Source organism: Typopeltis vanoorti, chromosome 2 (assembly GCF_054136105.1).
Source record: "Typopeltis vanoorti isolate ZY-2024b chromosome 2, IOZ_Tvanoo_1.0, whole genome shotgun sequence".
NCBI classification, from domain to species: Eukaryota; Metazoa; Arthropoda; class Arachnida; order Uropygi; family Thelyphonidae; genus Typopeltis; species Typopeltis vanoorti.
Window position 1 is genome coordinate 120,666,338 of NC_143550.1, and position 20,263 is coordinate 120,686,600.

Below are 20,263 nucleotides of genomic sequence, written 5' to 3' on the forward strand. Positions count from 1 at the left end.
TTCTTAAACTCACTCATTTCGTGGTTGCCTTCACACAAACTCACTTGCTTCCATCCTACTCCATTTCCTGCTCTGCTGCTTAGATCTCCAACAAGGACCACTTTTTCCATTTTCTTTGTCAGCTGACTCTTCTAATTACTCAAATATTTTTTCCACTTGTTCCATAGAGACGAAAAAATAAATGAAAAAAAAAAAAAAATATATATATATATATATATATATATATATATATATACATACACATAAAAAGAAACATTATTATTGTACAGGTGCTTCCATGGAGTCCGAAGACTCATCGCGGGAGATTCAAAATATGCACACAATCTATCATACCTCTCCTTGAACTCATTAGCAGACAAAGCACTCACAACTAACTCTGGCAACACAACCCACTCCACTCATTCACAACTCTCCAAGTAGAAAAATCTAGTCTTCACACCATCTACTAACCACACCTTTATTCAGCTTCTACGAATAACCTCCTAGTTCATTTCTCCTGCATCAATCTTATAAAACACTTTAAGAAACTTAAATGTTTCTATCACATCCCCTCTTTTTCTCTTAGGAATCAACTTCTGCAATCTACACACCCTCAACTGATCTTCATAGGAAACATTCCACAGATCACTAACCATCTTTGTCACTTACCTCTGAAACTTCTCCACCACTTCTTCATCTCCAAGAAATCCAGGAGACCAGATTTGAGCACAGTAATCCAGATGTAGACATATCAAGGCCTTATAAAGAGAAACAGCAACTTCCTTATCTCTATTTGTTAATGTGTTCTTCAGTAGCCAAGTAATGTTATGGGCTTCATTATCAATATGTCCTCATATTGATATTGATAATCAACTAACTGTTCTACCCCCCCTCCAAAAAAATCTCTAGCTTCATTTGTTTCCTGGAGTATAATGCCATCAATTTGATACACAGCTTGTAATCTGTTTATCCTAATATGCATAACTTTACATTTTAAACTGATATTAAACATTAAACTGATATCCATTATATTTTGCCCATAATGACAGCCTATTGAAATCATCTTGCAAGTTCTCCACATAGTCTATTAGAAGCAATTCATTGAGTGACAAATTGTTTAGCCAACTTTGTAGTGAAAATTATGAAGATTTCTTCAACTGTTTGTTGCTTCACACAGAAGTTCGCTGGCTTTCAAAAGGTATTTGTCTGAATCAATTTTACAATTTGTTTGATTCAGTACTAGAGTTCCTAGAAAACAGAGACGACAGATTGCAGGCCAACCTGATTACATCCAAAAATGACATTGCTTATTTGACAGACCTCTATAAAATATTTAATGAAGTCAACCTACAACTACAAGGTGATGAATTGAATTGAATTAAAACAAAAAACGTTATTGCATTTTTGTAAGGAAACTTCTTCTGTTCAAGCGGAATATGGGCCGAGGGGAATATAGCCACTTTTCAAATTTATCAGCAGTGTCTCTCAAAAAGGAAGATTTACTTACATACTGCCAACACTTGGAGGTTCTCCATGCTGATTTCAATGAGCGATTCAAGGATATTCTAAACATGAATATACCAAATTGGGTTCTAGATCCTTTCTCACATGTAAGCACAGCAGGATCATCAAATTTAGAAGCGGAACTCATAGAACTCATAACACATGAAGAACTAAAAATAAAATTCAAAACTGGATACCAAGAGTTCTTGCTTCAAAAATCAATACCGACATGTATCCTGGATTATGGGTAATAGTGCAGAAATTTTTAATTGCATTTCCATCTTCTTATTTGGCTGAGCGTGGGTTTAGTGCTGTAATGAATTTACTATCTAAGAAAAGGAACCGATTGCATATAACTGAGCGTGGTGATTTACAACTGTTTTTAACGAAAGTTGAATCCAATATTAACAAACTTTTAAAAATGCACCAGGCTCATCCTTCACATTAATTTGTTATTTTTTCTTTGTAAGTTCGAAATAAACGTATAAGATTCTTACTAATGTAATGCAATCTCTTAATATGTTATTCCGAATTTTCATATTTAAACCACTGTATGAAACTTCACATTAATTTGTTATTTTTGCTTTGTATTTTTACTTTATAAGTTAAAAATAAACAATTTTGTAATATATTTAATGGTGTTTTAATTATTACAATAAGATTCTTACTAACGCAATGCAATCTCTTAATTGTATTCCACATTTTCATATTTAAACCATTGTATGAAACTGTGCATAATGTTATTCGAGCAACATTTTACAATCTTGACATATGGGCTATGTTTCACCAAAATCGGTATAGCAATAACTGTGTTCAAGATGAAGCACATATTGGCCACTTCTTTTTAAAAATTTAACAGCATAAGCAGTAATGAATCATTAGTTGCTATTTATGTCAAAAATATCAAACGGCTTGAACATGGAAAACTGTTATAATGGGGGCGTTACAAAATTTATGTCTTGCAAAATGGGCGGTGACCTGAAAAGTTTGGGAACCTATGGTCTAGATGCACATTACATGTAATGACAGTTTTGCTGATAACAGTACACTGGACTCCTCTTTCTCTATCCAAATCATCAAACCTCCAGAATACTAATTTTTACAACCCTAAACTTTATTTGAACCATTCATCAAAAAGAATGCTGCATTGAAATTAACTATTTAATTTCAATGCTGATGAAATGCAATCCTGTTTTATTTCTCACAAAACTGAACCCTTTTCTTTCAATATTACTTTTGGCAACACCCAAATCTTTAGACAAATAAAAAAAAATTGTTTCTTGTGATTACTTTTCTCTCTCAGCATAAAAATATTATTTCCTCAACATACAACAAAATTAGGTCTTCTCTTTTTCTCATGGCATTACTTTATCTCTGAGTCTATTAACTCTATAAAAATCACAAACTGTTCTCACATTTGTGAGTGTCACTATGTTCCCTAAAAATGCTTAACTAAATATAGGAAAACAGACCGACTAAAGATCCATAATCTCACCAATTCACACAAATTTTGAGTTTCTGCTGCTTGCATTTTCTGGAAATATTCCTATGTTTGCTGTTCATCAGAAATAGCAGCAACATCTCTTCACAGTTTGACTCCCAAGTCAGAGAACAAAATTTCTCTGAATTTCTCATTACAAAACAGTAATGAGAAAGAAGAACAAAGTTCTTCTTTCTCATTACTGTTTTGTATATTCATGGTACTTATGTACTAAATACTAAACACCTCTCTTGGACAGGATTACCATTAAAAAAAAAAAACTATAATAAAGAATTCATAATTAAAAGAAATATATTCTAACCAATATATATCTTAACAAAATCAGCACCAACCTCTAGCTGTTCTGGATCAAACATATGTGGTGTTTTCAATTCCCTTCCAGGAACTGGGAAGTAAATTTGATTCATACGCTTTCTCTCATCCCATGTTGCTGTACGCAACAAGCCATTTGGTTCTCGAACCACTATCATTCGTTCCTAAATTTAACAAATAATAAAAGAAAACCGAAATTTACATGAAAACATATTAGTCATGCTTTTTTCTAAATAGAAACTAACTTGTTTGAAATCTTCAATTGCAAATATGCTACATTATATAAAATAGCATATATATATATATATATATATACAGGGTGTTCGGGATAAATTTGACAGTTTCATAAGGAAAAAGAAAATCTTCTTTGTATCTATTAAATTTAATGAATTGACAAAAAAACATTACAGGCAGAGTTAATTACAATACTATCAACAAGATTTACTCAAAATAACCACCATTAGCATCGATCACAGCTTCAATTCTGCTTCGGAACCTCGAACAAGCTGATGCTACAGTCTCCCTGGGAAGGGCCGCAAAAACTGTTTTAATTTTATCCATTAACTGGGCTTTTGTATTACTGGAAGTGCGATTGGTGTCTTTTTCAACTGCGCCCCATACAAAATAATCCATGGGGTTAAGGTCTGGGGAGTTTGGAGGCCAAACATTTGGACTGGTGAAGTCGTAGAAATTTTCAGACAACCATTTTTGACTTTTCCCAGAGGTGTGGCAAGGGGCCGAATCCTGCTGCCATACATACGGCCTACCATTGGCTACCCTTGTTATCTAGGGCTTGACTACAGTTAGCAACTCCACGAACAAAGCCCGAATTCCAATGCCAGGGTTCTTCAACACCTGTTCCTGCAGATTTGCGAGGAATTCTGCTGTACGAACGCAATCAGATCGTCTGCTAGGGATCTTTCTTCTTGCTACATCCTCGTAGTCACCATTGCAAGTCTCTAGTTCATGCCTGATTGTTTTTACTGTATTCAGGGAGCATTGGGCAGCAGTCGTAATATCCTTATTTTGATGGCGGGCACGAATCATCATGATACAAGTTATTCTCTTCCATGATTCAGGTGGGTTCCAGCTATCCATCCTTTCTGACATCTTGTATATGAATGAAGAAGGGTCCAAACTTTTAAATGAAGAGAAGTGTGTGTTAATACATGTAACTTACGGAAAAATATAATTAATTATAAATATGTCAAATTTATCCCGAACACCCTGTATGTTCATCTTTTTTTGACTGACTGAAACCGAGAAAATAGATGAGTTAATTTAATGGAGCACACAACATGTTTCGTCAAAACGATTTCTTCAGGCATGGTAACACTTAAAGCAAATTAAAAAAACCATAAAAACACTGTGCCATTATAATAATTTGCTTTAAGTGTTACCACCTGAAGAAGTTGTTTTGACGAAACATGTTGTGTTCTCCATTAAATTAACGTATCTATTTTCTCGGTTTCAGTCAGTCAAAAAAAAGATGAACATATCTAATCACCAAGTCAATATAACTAATGATCATATATGTGTGTGTGTGTGTGCGCTATTTTTATAATTTTGTGTATAAAAACAAAAACTGATCCATAAATTTAAACATATCCAAATAAACACATAGGTGATCTTCAGTAAAGATCTGTCATAGCAGACAAGTATGAATTCAGTAAGAAAAATAAAGTTCAATAAAAACAACTACCGTATATTCTGGCATATAAGTTGACTTTTCAGCATTGAAAAAAGTACTAAATTTTTTAGGTCGACTTATCCACATCAAAAATTGATTGCTTTCCAAGAAAAAACTGGTACGTATCATACTCTGTTAAAATTTATTAGCAATATACAAAAAAGGGTAAATAAGTAAAAATATTTCAACTTATATCAAATTTATTTACAGAAAAAATTATTTACATGTTATATAATTATTTATTTACAAAAGAAAACAGGTAGGTAACTACATAATTAAAATTTAATTTTCACTGTCTGAATGTATGAAAAGTTTATTGTACTCTGGTTCTATAATTTCTTCTGGTATATCGTCATATAAATTGTATTTGTTTTCTCCATCAGATTTAGCATCAATTTCATCATCATCAACAAAATCATCTTCCGAGCCATCTAATTTGTTAGATATAGCATATTTTTAAAAAGATTTTATTACTGGATCTGGTTTTATTTCATCCCAAGCTTTCGCTACCCATTCACACATGGTTACCAAAGATGCATGTTGCATTTGTCCTCCTTTTGTGTAACTTTTCTCTCCTTCTTGCATTCACACATTACACTGTTTTTGTAAACTGTCTTTAAATGGCTTGTTTATACAAACATCCAACAGTTACACTAGTGAAGTTAACCCACTTGGAATCACTGTCACATTGGTATTATTCTCTCTTAATAAAGATTTTGTGCTCTCCGTTAAATGGGATTTGAACATGTCCCACACTAAAAGACTTTAATGCACCTTGTCGTGTATTTCAAATATTTTATATCCACAGCTTAACTCCTGCTTCGTCCATCCAACCATTCTCATGAACATGAACAAAAACGTTTCTTGGAATTTTGATCTTTGGCATTGTTTTTCTTTCAAAAATTATCATAGGTTTTAATTTAGTACCATCAGCCATACAAGCAAGTACAACTGTGAAATGGCTTGTTTCATGTCCAGTTGTTTTTAAAGAAGTAGTTTTACTTCCTTTTAATTCTACTGTTCTATTCCTGATCATGTCAAACATAACTGGAGTTTCATCATTTGCTAAAACAAAGAATGGAAGGACTAAAAAGGCAGTTATGATCCTAGTAGTTGATGCCTGTATAAAAATTTTACTTAAAAACTGTCATAATTTTTATTTTTAAAGAAATTTTTCGAGTCGACTTATACAAGTATACTATAAAAACTCAAATAAACTAAAAAAATTCTAATAGACTTATACACCGGAATATACGGTATATGTACATATATACAAATGTAGCAATTAACCTTTCTAGACATCAGGTTCACATGTTAAACTAATATTTTTTGTTGTTTGTTTTCAATGTCTAGAACTTACATTTTCTCACATTTTAAAAATGCTAGTGAATAAAGCAAAAATCATTTGCTCAGACAATAATAACCTTAATCACACACATTCATAACCAACCTACCCAATGTGTCTCCTGATTCCAGATTTAGACTACAGAAAAGTTGACAATTCTATACATCTAAAGAACCTCTGAGAAAATGGCTAAGTTCTAAAAATAATATTAATAATGACATTACTATCTTAGGCCACATAGAAAAATAAGTATCCTTTATTGCTCTCGATGTCACAGGGAATTACACGACACCTGCCAACGACATGCACATACACATATTTAAGATAACCTCACTTGTGGACACTCAACAGAATTTGCTAAGAAAACAGTCACTTTTTAAAGATGCAAATACCAATTTAAAAGACTTTTCATGAATCTGCTTCCATCTTGAACCATTCCAATCAAAGCAAAATTGGATTCCACTTATCTGGGATATGCTCATTCTATTAGACCTTCAGCCAAACAACCTATAATATCTAATGACACCCACCAAGCAGATCCCATTAAGATGGTGACTCCAATTTTTCTTGTAACAGTCTGAGTCTGTCTTATGTGTTCCTGAATACATATATCTAATTTATCTGTGTAGTTTGCTGATTTTGTCCAAATTATGGGCAAATTATTGGCAAATTATTGGAGGTAGTAATTAAAAGTGTTTAGTTATCACACATAGACTATTACTTTCTACAAATATCAACATGAGTGGTAATGAGCATATAAACTTTTACACAGGTATACAAAGATACAATAGTTAAACACATCCCAATAAGGTTTCTGAAAATTAGACATAAGCCACACACACACACACATGTAAGATAACTTCACAGTTCAAGAATATATTGAACTGTGAAGTTATCTTAACAGTTCAAGAATAAACTATATGAACAGGAACAAAGATAATAAATATGATAGCAATAGAAGAGATAATGGATCCATTCTCTCTCCAACAGAAAGATCTGAGTCCATATTGGTGGAAAAAAGAGTAGGCTCAGATTCCTCCACAACGGTCTTCCACGTGGCTCTGTGTTATGCCCTTTACTATTTAACATCTACATGTCTGACTTACCACATACCACCTCAAGCAAATATATATATATATGCCGATGATCTCGCTATCCTACACCAGTCTCCTCCTTTGCAACCTTGAACACAGACCTGAACATCCTGGAGGTGCACTTCGAGCAGTGGTACCTGAAGTCAAATCCAACAAAAACTGTGTCCACAGCATTCCACCTTAACAATACAGAGGCAAATCAACACATCAACCTCTCTTGATGTGGCAAAATGGTAGAACATAAGCCTCACCTGAAATATCTTGGAGTGAGCCTGGACAAAAGCCTAACTTATAAAAGGAACATCACCAACCTGTTCAACAAAGTTAAAGTGAGAAATAATATCATCTCACGGCTTGCCAGAACAAATTGGGGTTGTGGTGCCGATGTCTTAAGGTCATCTGCACTAGCTCTCACATTCTCTGCAGCAGAATACTGTGCCCTTGTTTGGGAAAAAAGTGTGCACACTAACATTATAGACATCCAGCTAAACTCTACCATGTGCACAATTAGTGGGACACTGAGAAGCACCCCTCTCCCCTGGCTACCTGTCCTATCTAACATTGCTCCACCAAATATATGGAGAGGACAAGCGTCAATTAAAGTATTTAATAAAGTAATGAGCAACCTGCTCCTGCCCCTGTACCAGACTCTCATAAATCTGCCTAGTATTCATTTAAAATCACGAAACCCTTTCTGGTCTATGGACGAACTCTCTTCAACTGCCTTGCCATCAACACCAGACGTAGAGAGAACAGTGGTCCAACAATCTTTGAACAAATGGTTTCCTGGTTGAAGATCCCTGTGCTCCGCAGCCTGGTTTTGCCCTTCCTAGGAAGATTTGGTCATTATCAACATGATCAGAACTAACCAGGGCAGATGTGGCTACCTACTGCATAAATTAATAACTTAACATGTATAAAACCAACAATAATAACTTAACATGTATAAAACCAACAATAATAACTTTAATGAATTAAAGTTATTACTTTAATATTTCATACTGAAAGTAACAGTATGAAATAGAACAAATAGTTAAAGGAACGGAATACAAAGTACAGAACAGTCGGTGGATTACCAATTAAATTGTTGCCGCATGCCAGAAGTTAATATTAATAAAATATTATTAAATAATTCTTAAAAGCTATTTCATTGATGGTTGCATAAGATGAGACTCTCCCAAACTTTTGGGGGAGAGAGAGACAGTCATTTCGATTCAAATTCGGCCAATGTAAAAGGGCTTCACAACTTTCTTTTAAAAAAAAGGCATTCATATTTAAAATCCTGCATCTGTGGAGAAGACAAACTTCATCCTACTGGATATTATTAGTGTCAATGGTATGCTGTGCTAGACCAGACTTATGAGGTTTCATGCATACAATATAATATTGATGTCCCTTCATTCTTTTTTCCACAGAACGGCCTGTTTGTCCAAAGTATGATAATTTACATTCACATGATATCTGGTAAACACCAGCTAATGATAGAGGTGCCAGTTTGTCTTTTAGATGGCAACAAGTGGGAAATTTTGTTGACAGGAAAATATGTGGGAATAAGATGATACTTCTTCAAAATTCTACCAATAGGTTCCGAGATGCCTGAAATATAAGTGATTGGAACTCTGCAGTCTGTTGAAGAATCCTGAGGTGTTGGAACATAGGAGTCAATTATCTGCTGGATTTGATTAGGGTTGTAACCATTAGATTCTATTAACTTTTTTATAGTGAAAAGTTCTTGTTGCAAGCTTAATCGGGAGGAGCACACTTTATGTGCTCTATTAATTAAAGATTTGATAATGCTGATTTCTTGAGAGGTATGATGAGCAGACTTTTGATGAATGTATCTGCCAGTAAAGGTAGGTTTTCAATAGACACTTGTTGACAAAGTACCAGAGGATGTGCGTGTAAGGAGGATGTCCAAGAATGGTAAACTACCAGACTTTTCCTTTTCCATGGTGAACTGAATGTGTGGGTGAAGGCTATTTATCTGTTGTAAAAATGTGGTAAGTTCCTCTTCAGCATGTGGCCAAATAGCAAAGACATCATCGACATAACGAAACCAAAGAGAGGGTTGGGGATGAAAACAATGTGTCTTACAGATGTATCAAAAAATAGTTTGCCAAAGGTGGAGATAGAGGGCTACCCATGGCAGTACCTTCGACTTGTTTGTAGATCTTGTTTTTCCAACTGAAATATCCTGAATGTATAACAAATTCAAAAATCTGCAATATCTGGAGGGTAATCATCATATAGTATAAGCTGATAAAGGAAAAGCTGTAGTGATCATGGATAAGACTATGAGAGAAAAGTAACCTGCCTTCTACAAGATACCTCCACCTATCAAGAAATCAATCATAACCCTAAAAATCACAAATTAAACAATTAAATCAGTTGGGATCAAAACACCATAGATAAACTGTGCACTCATTTTGGAAGAACTCCTCGCTTATATGGCTTCCCAAAAATCCATAAAGAAGGTTATCCAGTAAGACCCATCGTGAATTGTATCGACTCTCCCACTTATCGAATTGCTAAAATTTTTGTCACATTCATTAAATGCCCTTACTGGACATGATAGATCATTTATCAAAAATTTGACACATTTTCTTGAACAAATCAAGGATGTTCAAATCAAAGAGTTTGACTTGTTAGTCAGTTCTGATATTGTTTCCCTTTTTACCAATATTCCATTAGCTGACACTGTCAACTTACTATATGATGAATACCTTCCAGATATTGCAAAGATTTTTGAATTTGTTATACATTCAGGATATTTCAGCTGGAAAAACAAGATCTACAAACAAGTTGAACAAGTGGGTAGCCCTCTATCTCCACCTTTGGCAAACTATTTTTTAAAACATCTGGAAGACACCTTGTGTTCATCCATTCATCCTCATAAGTCTGGTCTAGCACAAAATAGCATTGACACTAAACATAATATCCAGTGGGATAAAGCTTGTCTTCTCCACAGATGCAGGTTTAAATATCAACGTCTTTTTAAAGAAAGTTGCGAAGCCCTTTTACACTGGCTGAATTTGAATTGAAATAACTGTCTCTCTCTCTCTCTCTCTCTCCCAAAAGTTTAGGAGATTCTCATCTTATGCAACTATCAATGAAATAGTTTTTAGGAATTATTTAATAATATTTTATTAATATTAATCTTCTGGCACATGGCAACAATTTAATTGGTATTCCATTCCTTTAACTGTTTGTTCTACACTGATGATGTACTGTTACTTTCAGTACGAAATATTTGTACCTTTAATTATTAAAGTTATTACTGTTGGTTTTATATATGTGTTAAGTTATTAATTTTAATTATGCCACAGATACCTCTAAGATTAGTCTATTGCATAAATGGAGACTATCAGACCACGCTTATTGTGACTGTTCTGCTATGGCCCAGATGATCACTCATATTGTAAATGACTGCCCAAGGCTCCAATTTCATGGTGGTGGTGGCCTCTAAGACATCCACGAGGTGACAGATGAGGCTCTGGATTAGCTTTCTGGGGCATTGACCAGAAAGATCATTGACATTGCTTTTTCCATAAAATGTGATTTAAATCACTAGGGGACCTCCCCCCTTTTTTTTTTGTGTGTGTGTGTGTGTGTGTGTGTGTGTGTGTGTGTGTAAGTTTTTGCAGTCCATGACATATCTGTACATGAACTGTATATATATATACATGATGTGTATCTGACATTATTTTTTTTAACTGATAATGATGTGAGTTAGGTAATGGGCATAGTTCTAGTGTGCATTTTTTGTGTATGCATGCCCATATATCAAACTTGAATAAGTAATTTTTTTTAAGCTTTATTTTCTCCATCAATAGCTCACATGCCAAGTTTGAATTTTTATATTTTCTGAGGATTGGTAATTCTTCTTCCAAGAACCCAATCTGGGCTGCAGACCACATCTTAGGAAATGTTGATTTACATAACATAAATAACAGATTGTTAAAGTATATTTTTAATTATTTTTTCAAGGTGTTGGTTTAGTGAAAAATCAAATAAAATCATAATTTATAAATCTTCACTAATCCAAAAAACTGATAAATTTAATATTTCTGTATGGAGTAAGCTTTCTGATAATTCTTAATCATTTAAGGCTAAAAAGGACTCTTACCACTCATATTTGATATGAGCATTATTAAAATATTTAAATAATCATTTCTACAATTGAAAATATTAAATTTCCTCCATTGAAATTAATATTACACATGTGAATTGGGTGTGCTGTATTTTCTTTGATAATACACTTTAAAAAGTGCAATTAATTGAAATCAAAATGTTACAAAAAATATTTACAAAATGAACAGTGTCATTTTGAACATATTTTTGAATTTATCACTCTGTACTTTAACTTCATTTAAATACCGTTTGAAAAATGCACTAAACAGATCCACTATAACCTGATAAATCAACTTTTAATTGAGTTATCTCTGCATTAAATATATCTCAAATTACATTAACCAAATCCAAATTATATCCAATCCAATCAATAATCCAAACCATGTCATTGCCTACACTGATGGATCATCTGATGAAGGACTCAACCAAGGAGGTTCAGGGGTTTTTCTAACTCTACCTAGAGGTGAGGAAATACAAATCAAAACCACAGCTGGTGAAATAGCTTCAAACTTCACTTGTGAATTAACAGCCATACAAATATGGAATAAGCTCTCAAATTCTATCTCTCAAATCCAGTAATAAACATTATAGAAGGAATAACCATCTACAGCGACTCAAAATCTGCACTCGAGGCATTAAAAAACTGAAAAACAAAACTCACAGAGGAAAATCATGAACTACTAACAACCTTAAATTTGAAAAATAAGAATTGCACCCTGCAATAGATACTAGCCATTGTAAATATTGAACACAATGAAAGAGCAGACAGACTAGCCAAAGAAGCAAAATACTTACCTCAGAAATTATACCCACTATCACAAACTGATGCTAACTCTGTCACCAAAATAAGATTGGCAAAACAAATTATGAAATCAGTGAAATTAATGAAAATAGAGAAATAACCACACTCATAACAGGACTAAGGACTGAACATTTTAAAGGCATGAAAATTCAGCCAGGCAGTAGCTGGAGGCATGAAACATGCAAAAACAATCCAGGAATTAAACTAACACCTGTCCATATTTATTCATCATTATCAAATTCCTGACATGTACCCTCAAGGGGCATACAGAATATGATAGTACTACATGAAAAATTTACATCATTACTAACTTCTTATCTACAATTTTCCTCCAAATCAGTTGTGTTACTTGTCAAGACTCGAATATTATCATTATCAGATCTTATAATTCTATCGTCTAAGACACATTGAACTGTATCAATCCACCTATATCTTGGTCTTCCTCAAGATATGAGTAGTTTCCATGCAAACCTGGCAGAGAACACTTGTTTTGCTAATCTTTCCTCGCCCATTCTGTTTAAGTGACCATACCACCTGAGATTAGCTCTGCAAATGCATTTCCTGATGCTGACGTCTAATTCTTTCCTAATTTCCTCGTTTTTAATTATGATATTGCCATTGATGCCATCTATTCACGCCTCTAATCTTTCTCAGGATTCTCATATCTGCGGTCGCTAGTCTTTGGTCAAGTGTTTTACTTCTGACCCAGCTCTCAAATCCATAAGTTAAAACTGGTTTGAACACTGTCTTGCATATAGCTAATTTAGTGTTCCGATTAATTTCTCTCCTATTCCATATGAATTTATTCAATTGACTTTCTACCATATCAACTTTCTTGATTCTGTTGTCAATTTCCATATTTAATTTACCATCGTCAGTAAAAATCGTGCCTAAGTTACTGAAATGTTTTACTTGTTCCACAGATTCCTCGTTCACAACGCAGTTGACATTTTCAACAATTCTACCTATTTTCATTGTCTTTGTCTTTTTAATGCTGACCTTCATACCATATCTATTACAACAGTTATTCAATTTAGTCAGGGAATCTTGCAAACTTGTAGCGTATTTATTTAGAAGTATAACATCGTCGGCATAAAGCAAACAGCTGACATTAACATCTCCAATTCTGATATCATGTTTAATACCACTTTCCTTCATAATGCGATCCATATAGATAATGAATAACAGAGGGGATAATGTACATCCTTGTCTCACACCAGATTTAACATTAAACCATCTTCCTGTACTTTCTTCAATTCTCACTGCCAACCTTCAACTCAAATACAAACTATATATTGCTTGATATAATGCCCCATTGACAGCATATAACTGTAGCGTATTGAACAGCTTCTCTCTTGGCACATTGTCGTATGCCTTTTCCAGATCGACAAAACTGAAATACAGATCTTTGTTATATTCCCATTCTTTCTCAACTATTTGTCGTAAAGTGAAGATCTGATTCTGACAGCCTCTATTTGGCCTGAATCCAGCTTGTTCTTCACCAAGCTTTTCTTCCACAATTCTTCACAACCATTTCTCAAGTATATTTGCATAGATCTTGCCAGGAAACACTCAGTAGGGAAATACTTCTGTAATTCTCACATTGTTTTATTTCCCTTTTTATATATGGGTACTATGAGAGCTCTACTCCAATCATCGGGAATTGGTCCCTCTGTACAGGCTTTCTGAACTATGCAGTGAGGCCACTGTAAGACTCTTGTACCACCAAACTTCAGCATTTCTGGTCGAATATTATCTACTCCTGCTGCCTTTCAACATTTTAAGCCTTTGATGGCTTCAAGTATGGATATGTATTTCTGACTGTATGCCTGGTGAGTGTTTTGTACCAATGTGCTATCACTGCTTGTTTCATTTAGCAATTTCTCTAAGTAATTACTCCATACTTCAAGGATATCTTTTTCTCCTGTTTTCATGTCACCTTTATCATCTCTAACTCCTTTTATAGTACTCTTTCTTCCATTTCTAAGCTTCTTCAACAACCTCCAGAATATCTTACCACCTTCTTGATATTTATTTTCTATGTTCTTGCCAAAGTCTTCCCATGACTTTTGTTTAGCTAGTTTTACACAGGGTTTCGCTTTCTTACATTTGTCTCTGTATTCTCTAAGAGCAAAAGCTGTCTTATTTGCCAGGAACTTTTGATATGCTTTCTTCTTTTCCTTCACTGCCTCTTTAACTTCCTGTGTCCACCAGGGAGTTCTGATTTTTTTATCCTTGCACACAACCTCACCACATGCCTCTCTGGCAGAATCAATCAATGTTTTCTCCAGAGTTTGCCACTGAATCTCCAAGGTTTGGTTCCTGTTCTCAAACTCTTTCATTTTTTTTTTCAATAATCGTTGTGTATTTTAGTCTACAGTTCACATCTGAGAGCTGCTCAACTTTTATTCGCTTTAAAACTTTCTTACATGTTATTCTTTTCAATATGAAATTCAATTTTATCCTGCTCAAGTCTAAGTAGTGATCGCTTCCAATTTCAAATCCTCTGTACACCCTGGTGTCCTGCACCAGGGAGAAAAAATCATTATCAACAATAATATAGTCAATGAGACTTTTCTTATTTCTTGCCTTTTCTCTCCATGTGAATTTGTGCACATTTTTATGTTGGAACACGGTGTTAGTAATAACCAGTCCATGTCCTAAGCAGAAATCCAACAGGTATTTGCCATTATTATTAGCTTTGCTCTTTTCTCCAAATTTTCCCAAAATATTTTTGTATGTCTGACAATCATTTCCTACTCTGCTATTTAGATCCTCAACAAGGGTCAACTTTTCCTTTTTCATTGTGGCTGTTGCTTTTTCTAAAGCATCAAAAAATTCTTCCATTTCTACCTTAGTTGAACCTTCTGTGGGACCATAGGCACAAATAAGTCTCATTGTCCAATTCCCCATTCTGATATTTTCCTACATCTTGAGACTGCCTGCCATTCAAGAAGATTAGCCTTATATTTTGTGTTGAATACTATGGCTACTCCTTTTCCTTGATTGTCATTGCCAGAATATAACATTTTGTATTTATTGCTCAGAAAGTTCTCACCAGTTTTTGTCTTTTTTTGTGACAGTTACCCCTATTATGTCGATCTGGTAGTTATCTAATTCCTCAGCTAGCTCCATTTCTTTGCCATTCAGGCTTCTTATGTTGATAGTACTGATCTTTAACTCTAGTGATGTTGAGTTGGGGGTGTGCTTTCAGATTTGTTCTAGTAGCTGACTTTTCGCTGTTCGCCCTGGCGAAAACAACGGGGGTCTTGTTTAACTGGGCGACGCTCCAGCCAGCATGAAATTTTGTCATGTTGTGCCATCATTTTGTATATTGATGCCAATAAGAATGCAATTTGGTCAGCTAAATTCTAAATTGCCAGCCCATCCTCGTTCGTTCAGTATCCAGGTAGATACCCAACAGGGTGCACCACGAGAAGGTGAGGATTGGACATTAGGTCAAAAGCACTAGTCGGTTCTCTGCATTCCTTTAAAGCTGGAGTTTCAAACTCAATTGAACCACATGCCATTTGCTATAAAACTGTATCTCAATTGGGCCGCAAAAAATTTTTGACTAAAAAAATTTGCACTAATTAGAATCAAAGGGAAGTGAAAAAATGAGTATAAATAAATTGGAAAATTAATAACAAAAATTTTATTTTATCTAAGTCATTACAAGACAAAATAATAGTATAATGATTATGACAAATCAAAAAAATAATAATAATATAAAGAGTATTTTTATTATCTAGAAAAAATATGAACTCTTATTAATAACCATCACAAAATTTACAGAGCCTTTGTTTGTAGTTTTAAATTTTTTGTGTTTGTGTTGAAATAAAATACTTCTATATATATATAGCGCCTCCGTAGCGCAATTGGAAGAACGACGGTACATTGCACTCTTCGATTGGAATAGGCCTAAGTTCGATTCTCGTCGCGACGGGAGGAATCTTTATCTGGTCGATTTCAATCGATGGTGAGTTAGCCGATCTCATACGGAGGTAGCAGGGTTTTTTCTCCCGGAAACTCGGGTTTTTCATCCCGCATACAGACAAATCGGCCCTTCAGAACACACGCAATTTACAGACAAAAATTACTAGTTGTGGTGGTGTTGGAGGTGGGCGGTAGATGGCGTTGATTCGTAGTAGAAGTAAGGTGTAGAGACAGTTGAAGATGTCCTCCCGCGATGAGTCTTCGGACTCCTTGGAGGTATCAGGAATAATAATAATAATAATAATAATAATAATAATAATATATATATATATATATATATATATATATATATATTTTTTTTTTTTTTTTTTTTTGTTTGGGAGTGGGGAGTCTATATTTTGGGGAATTTTTTAAATGTTACTAAAAATATTTTGGGGAAAAATTATAATATTTTCGGGTTAAAATATATATATATACACACTTGAATAATATAATTATAGTAATTTAATTTCAGTATTTTTTCTCCCCGACACTTGACAACATTTATTATTAACCAGCCTGCCAAAATCTGGACTCAAAGACTGTGAGCATATGACCTTTATTATGGCAGGAAGGTTGACGTCGGTTAATCTTGATCTGTGGGCTATTTTGTTACCTTTCTTACATGAGAATAATTGTTCACATAAATAAGTGCTTCCAAAATAACAGAATATTTGCTGCAAACGTTTTTATTTCCAGATAATTTTGACCTAAATTACTATATATTTTTAGTACACCAACTTCTTGGTATTTCGCTTTTAGAATGAAATCATTTAGGAAATCAATAAGTTCCATTTGAATACAAATAGGAGCTTTTTCGAAATTAAAGGAAAAAGGGTCTGTAAAAAGCGAAAAGACTTCTTCTTGCTCCTTAAAATCTTCAAATCACCTATCAAATTCTTCTTTTATCTTTTCTAGTTTGGGACAATATTGAGAAAAGGTAAAACTTTGATTGTTATTGTTCAACATAGGAAAGTAATTTAGAATATTCTCTTTTAAATGATTTTGAAACAAAACTAACTTACATCTAAAACTTGCCAGTGCATCATACATGTGTATTATTAACTGATCTTTCCCCTGAAGTTTGACACTGAAATCATTCAAATGTCCTGTAACTAAGAATGCTAGATCTTGTACCTATGTCTGATCATTAAGAAATGCAACATTATTATTTTTCATTTCTAGGAATAATTTGATCTCCTCTAAAAGTAAAAAAAGCTTTTTAGAACCTTATGACAAGATAACCAACGAATCTCTGTGTAATAAGGTAGCCCTTCAAATTCACTCTCCAAGTCTTTTAGAAATTGTGCAAACTGGTTGGTGATTAAGGCCTCTGGATCGGATGAAGTTCACACGCTTGAGTACGCTGCTCATTTCCAATAACTTGGAGCACAGGACCTGCTGATGAATAACGCAGTGGAAAGATTGCAGTTTTGGAATGTCTGGTTACATTTCCTTTAATTTTGCTGCAAGTCTTGACACGAAACCTTTATTTTTGCCTGTCATTGTTGGAGCACAATCTGTTGTTACTGCTACGAGCCTGTTCAGAGGAAGTTGGTATTTTCCCAAAATGCCCCACACGGTGTCAAAAATGTCTTCCCCTGTAGTGGTTCCATGGATGGGAATCATTTCCAAGAACTCTTCAGTAATATTCATATTGTTGTCGCAAGCACGAAGAAACAAAGCAACTTGAGCCACGTCGTGAATATCGAAACTTTCGTCAAGTGCAATTGAAAAGCACTGTACATTTGGGAAACAAAGCAACTTGAGCCACATCGTGAATATCGAAACTTTCGTCAAGTGCAGTTGAAAAGCACTGTACGTTTGGGATATTTCTTGCAATTCGGTCATTCTTTCTATCACAGTATTTCTGGACAAAGAAATATCGCAAAATGTTGCACATTTTTGGGACATACATTTCCGGCTGCTTTTATCATACACTTCTTAACCGAGGAACCGTCACTAAAAGGTTTGGAATGAAACATGCCAATAAATAGCTAATTTCATAACTGTCTCTTACTGCTGATTCATTATCTTTCATAATTTTTGAAAATACTTGTTGACTTTGAAGTGAATTCTTCATATTTTTTAATTTTTCTTCTCTCAGTTTACCCTCATAGCATGAATATTATTCTTTGTGAATTGAAGGTATGTTGTTTACCGTGGGTAGTGAGTTATCGTCCTGACATGGAAGTGTTTAAACTTTATTTTCGTGTGCAATGTATATGCAGAACTTTTTAATTTCTTTTTTTTTTTTTTTTTTTATAAAGTAAAATCAGGATACAGGGGTTTGAGTCATATGTGAGGGCGAGTTATATTAGAGTAAATATGGTATTTCTGTTTTATAATAAAAAGCAACCATCCCTTTTTTTTTAATCTTTCCTTGAGATGTCGGGGGGCTGCAAGAAATTGCTTTAGGGACCACATGCGGCCTGCAAGTTTGACACACCTATTTTAAAGGCTGTGTGGAGGTCTCCTCTCAGTTATACAGCTTTGACCCTTAAGCACCCCCCCCCCCCCATATTTATTCTTGTCCAACAATTGCTGCTGCTCTACAGAAAATTTACAATAACCCTAGAGAAAAGCTCTACTCCAAAGTTCAACAGATTGCCAAAGCAGTTCTACAGATCCACAGTCATATCTAGAAGCTCTTCAATGGACTCGAACAGCAACATTACATTAACCATAGCAAGGTTTTCTTCATGGAAACTAGTTTTTGTCCCACAGCTGGACAAATATTGGCCAAAAAAAAAAAAAAATTAACAGATAAAAATACTATCTCGTGGATGTAGATGGTGTAGTGAAGATGGACTCCTCGGACTTCATGGAGGTGTCATGTAATAACAACAAATAAATCCTAACTATACAAAACAGCCTAAAAGTTTATATGTAATTTTTTTTTGTTAATGAGTCACTCCAGATTTGTACAATAAATTTTGACAATGATTTTAGCAGATTAAAGCTTTTTTGTATACATGCTGCTGGATCTTATAATTTAGTGCCTGCATCCACTCTTTGTAATATAATATGATTATTATTATGTAGGCCTCTCCAAGAAGTCCAAAAACTCACTGAGAGAGAGATAGAGTGCCTAAATACTTGTCTTTCAAACACCTAAAAACAGCTGATTCTACACACCATATGTAATATCATGAGGACCTAGACCTCAAATGCTTCCTAACACAATTTTATTCAGTTTCCAGGGATAATTCTGAGTTCTCTAATCATATATCACAAACTGCAAAACATCACTTGTCTATACTGTAAAATCCCCTCTCCATTTATTTCTCAAGCTATGAAGACCATGTCCCTTCAAACTTTCTTCAGATGCACAATTCTGTGGGCATGGTTATCATCTTAGTTATTTGCTGCTGGAGCTTTTCAATGGTTTCCTCATTTCCTTAGAATCCAGGTGACAATATCTGCACATGGTGCTATAAAAGTCTTGTAAAGCAAGAGAATAACTTTCTTTGGTTATAAGTCAGTGTTCTCATTGAACAGTAGACTTATTCGTAGTAATGTGGCCCCATGAACTTCACTTATCTGTTCACCATCACCACAGCTTTGCTGAACACCAGCAGCAAATTTCCATTCTGTCTATAATGTCCTCAGTTCAAAATGTATAACCTTACACTGAAGTGATATTCCTTATCATTTGTTATCAATCTGCAACGATTCTATATCAGACATATCCCTTATCAAGCTTCCCATCTTTGCATTAACAACAAATAACTCATTATTGTACTCTAGACCACCTCTAATAGCATTAATAACTGCACTCAAAACCTCTATACATCACTTGAATACCCAATGGTCAGCCATTCTTCTATCCATGTCAAAAACCTCTTTGGATGTGTATAACAACTTCCTGTGTGGAATCCTGTCTGATACCCTAGCAAAATCCAGAAGTATTGTGATATCTCATAATTCT

General features: G+C 34.4%; 1 protein-coding gene across 1 annotated transcript in view; it reads right to left on the bottom strand.

The window, feature by feature from the left end:
• Positions 1-20,263, bottom strand: part of mRpS22 (mitochondrial ribosomal protein S22) — a 114,338-nt gene that overhangs the window by 57,243 nt on the left and 36,832 nt on the right. Inside the window, exon 4 of the mRNA XM_090412860.1 lies at positions 3,316-3,459. Coding sequence (XP_090268986.1) covers positions 3,316-3,459 — 144 coding nt within the window. The remainder of the gene's footprint in view (positions 1-3,315; positions 3,460-20,263) is intronic.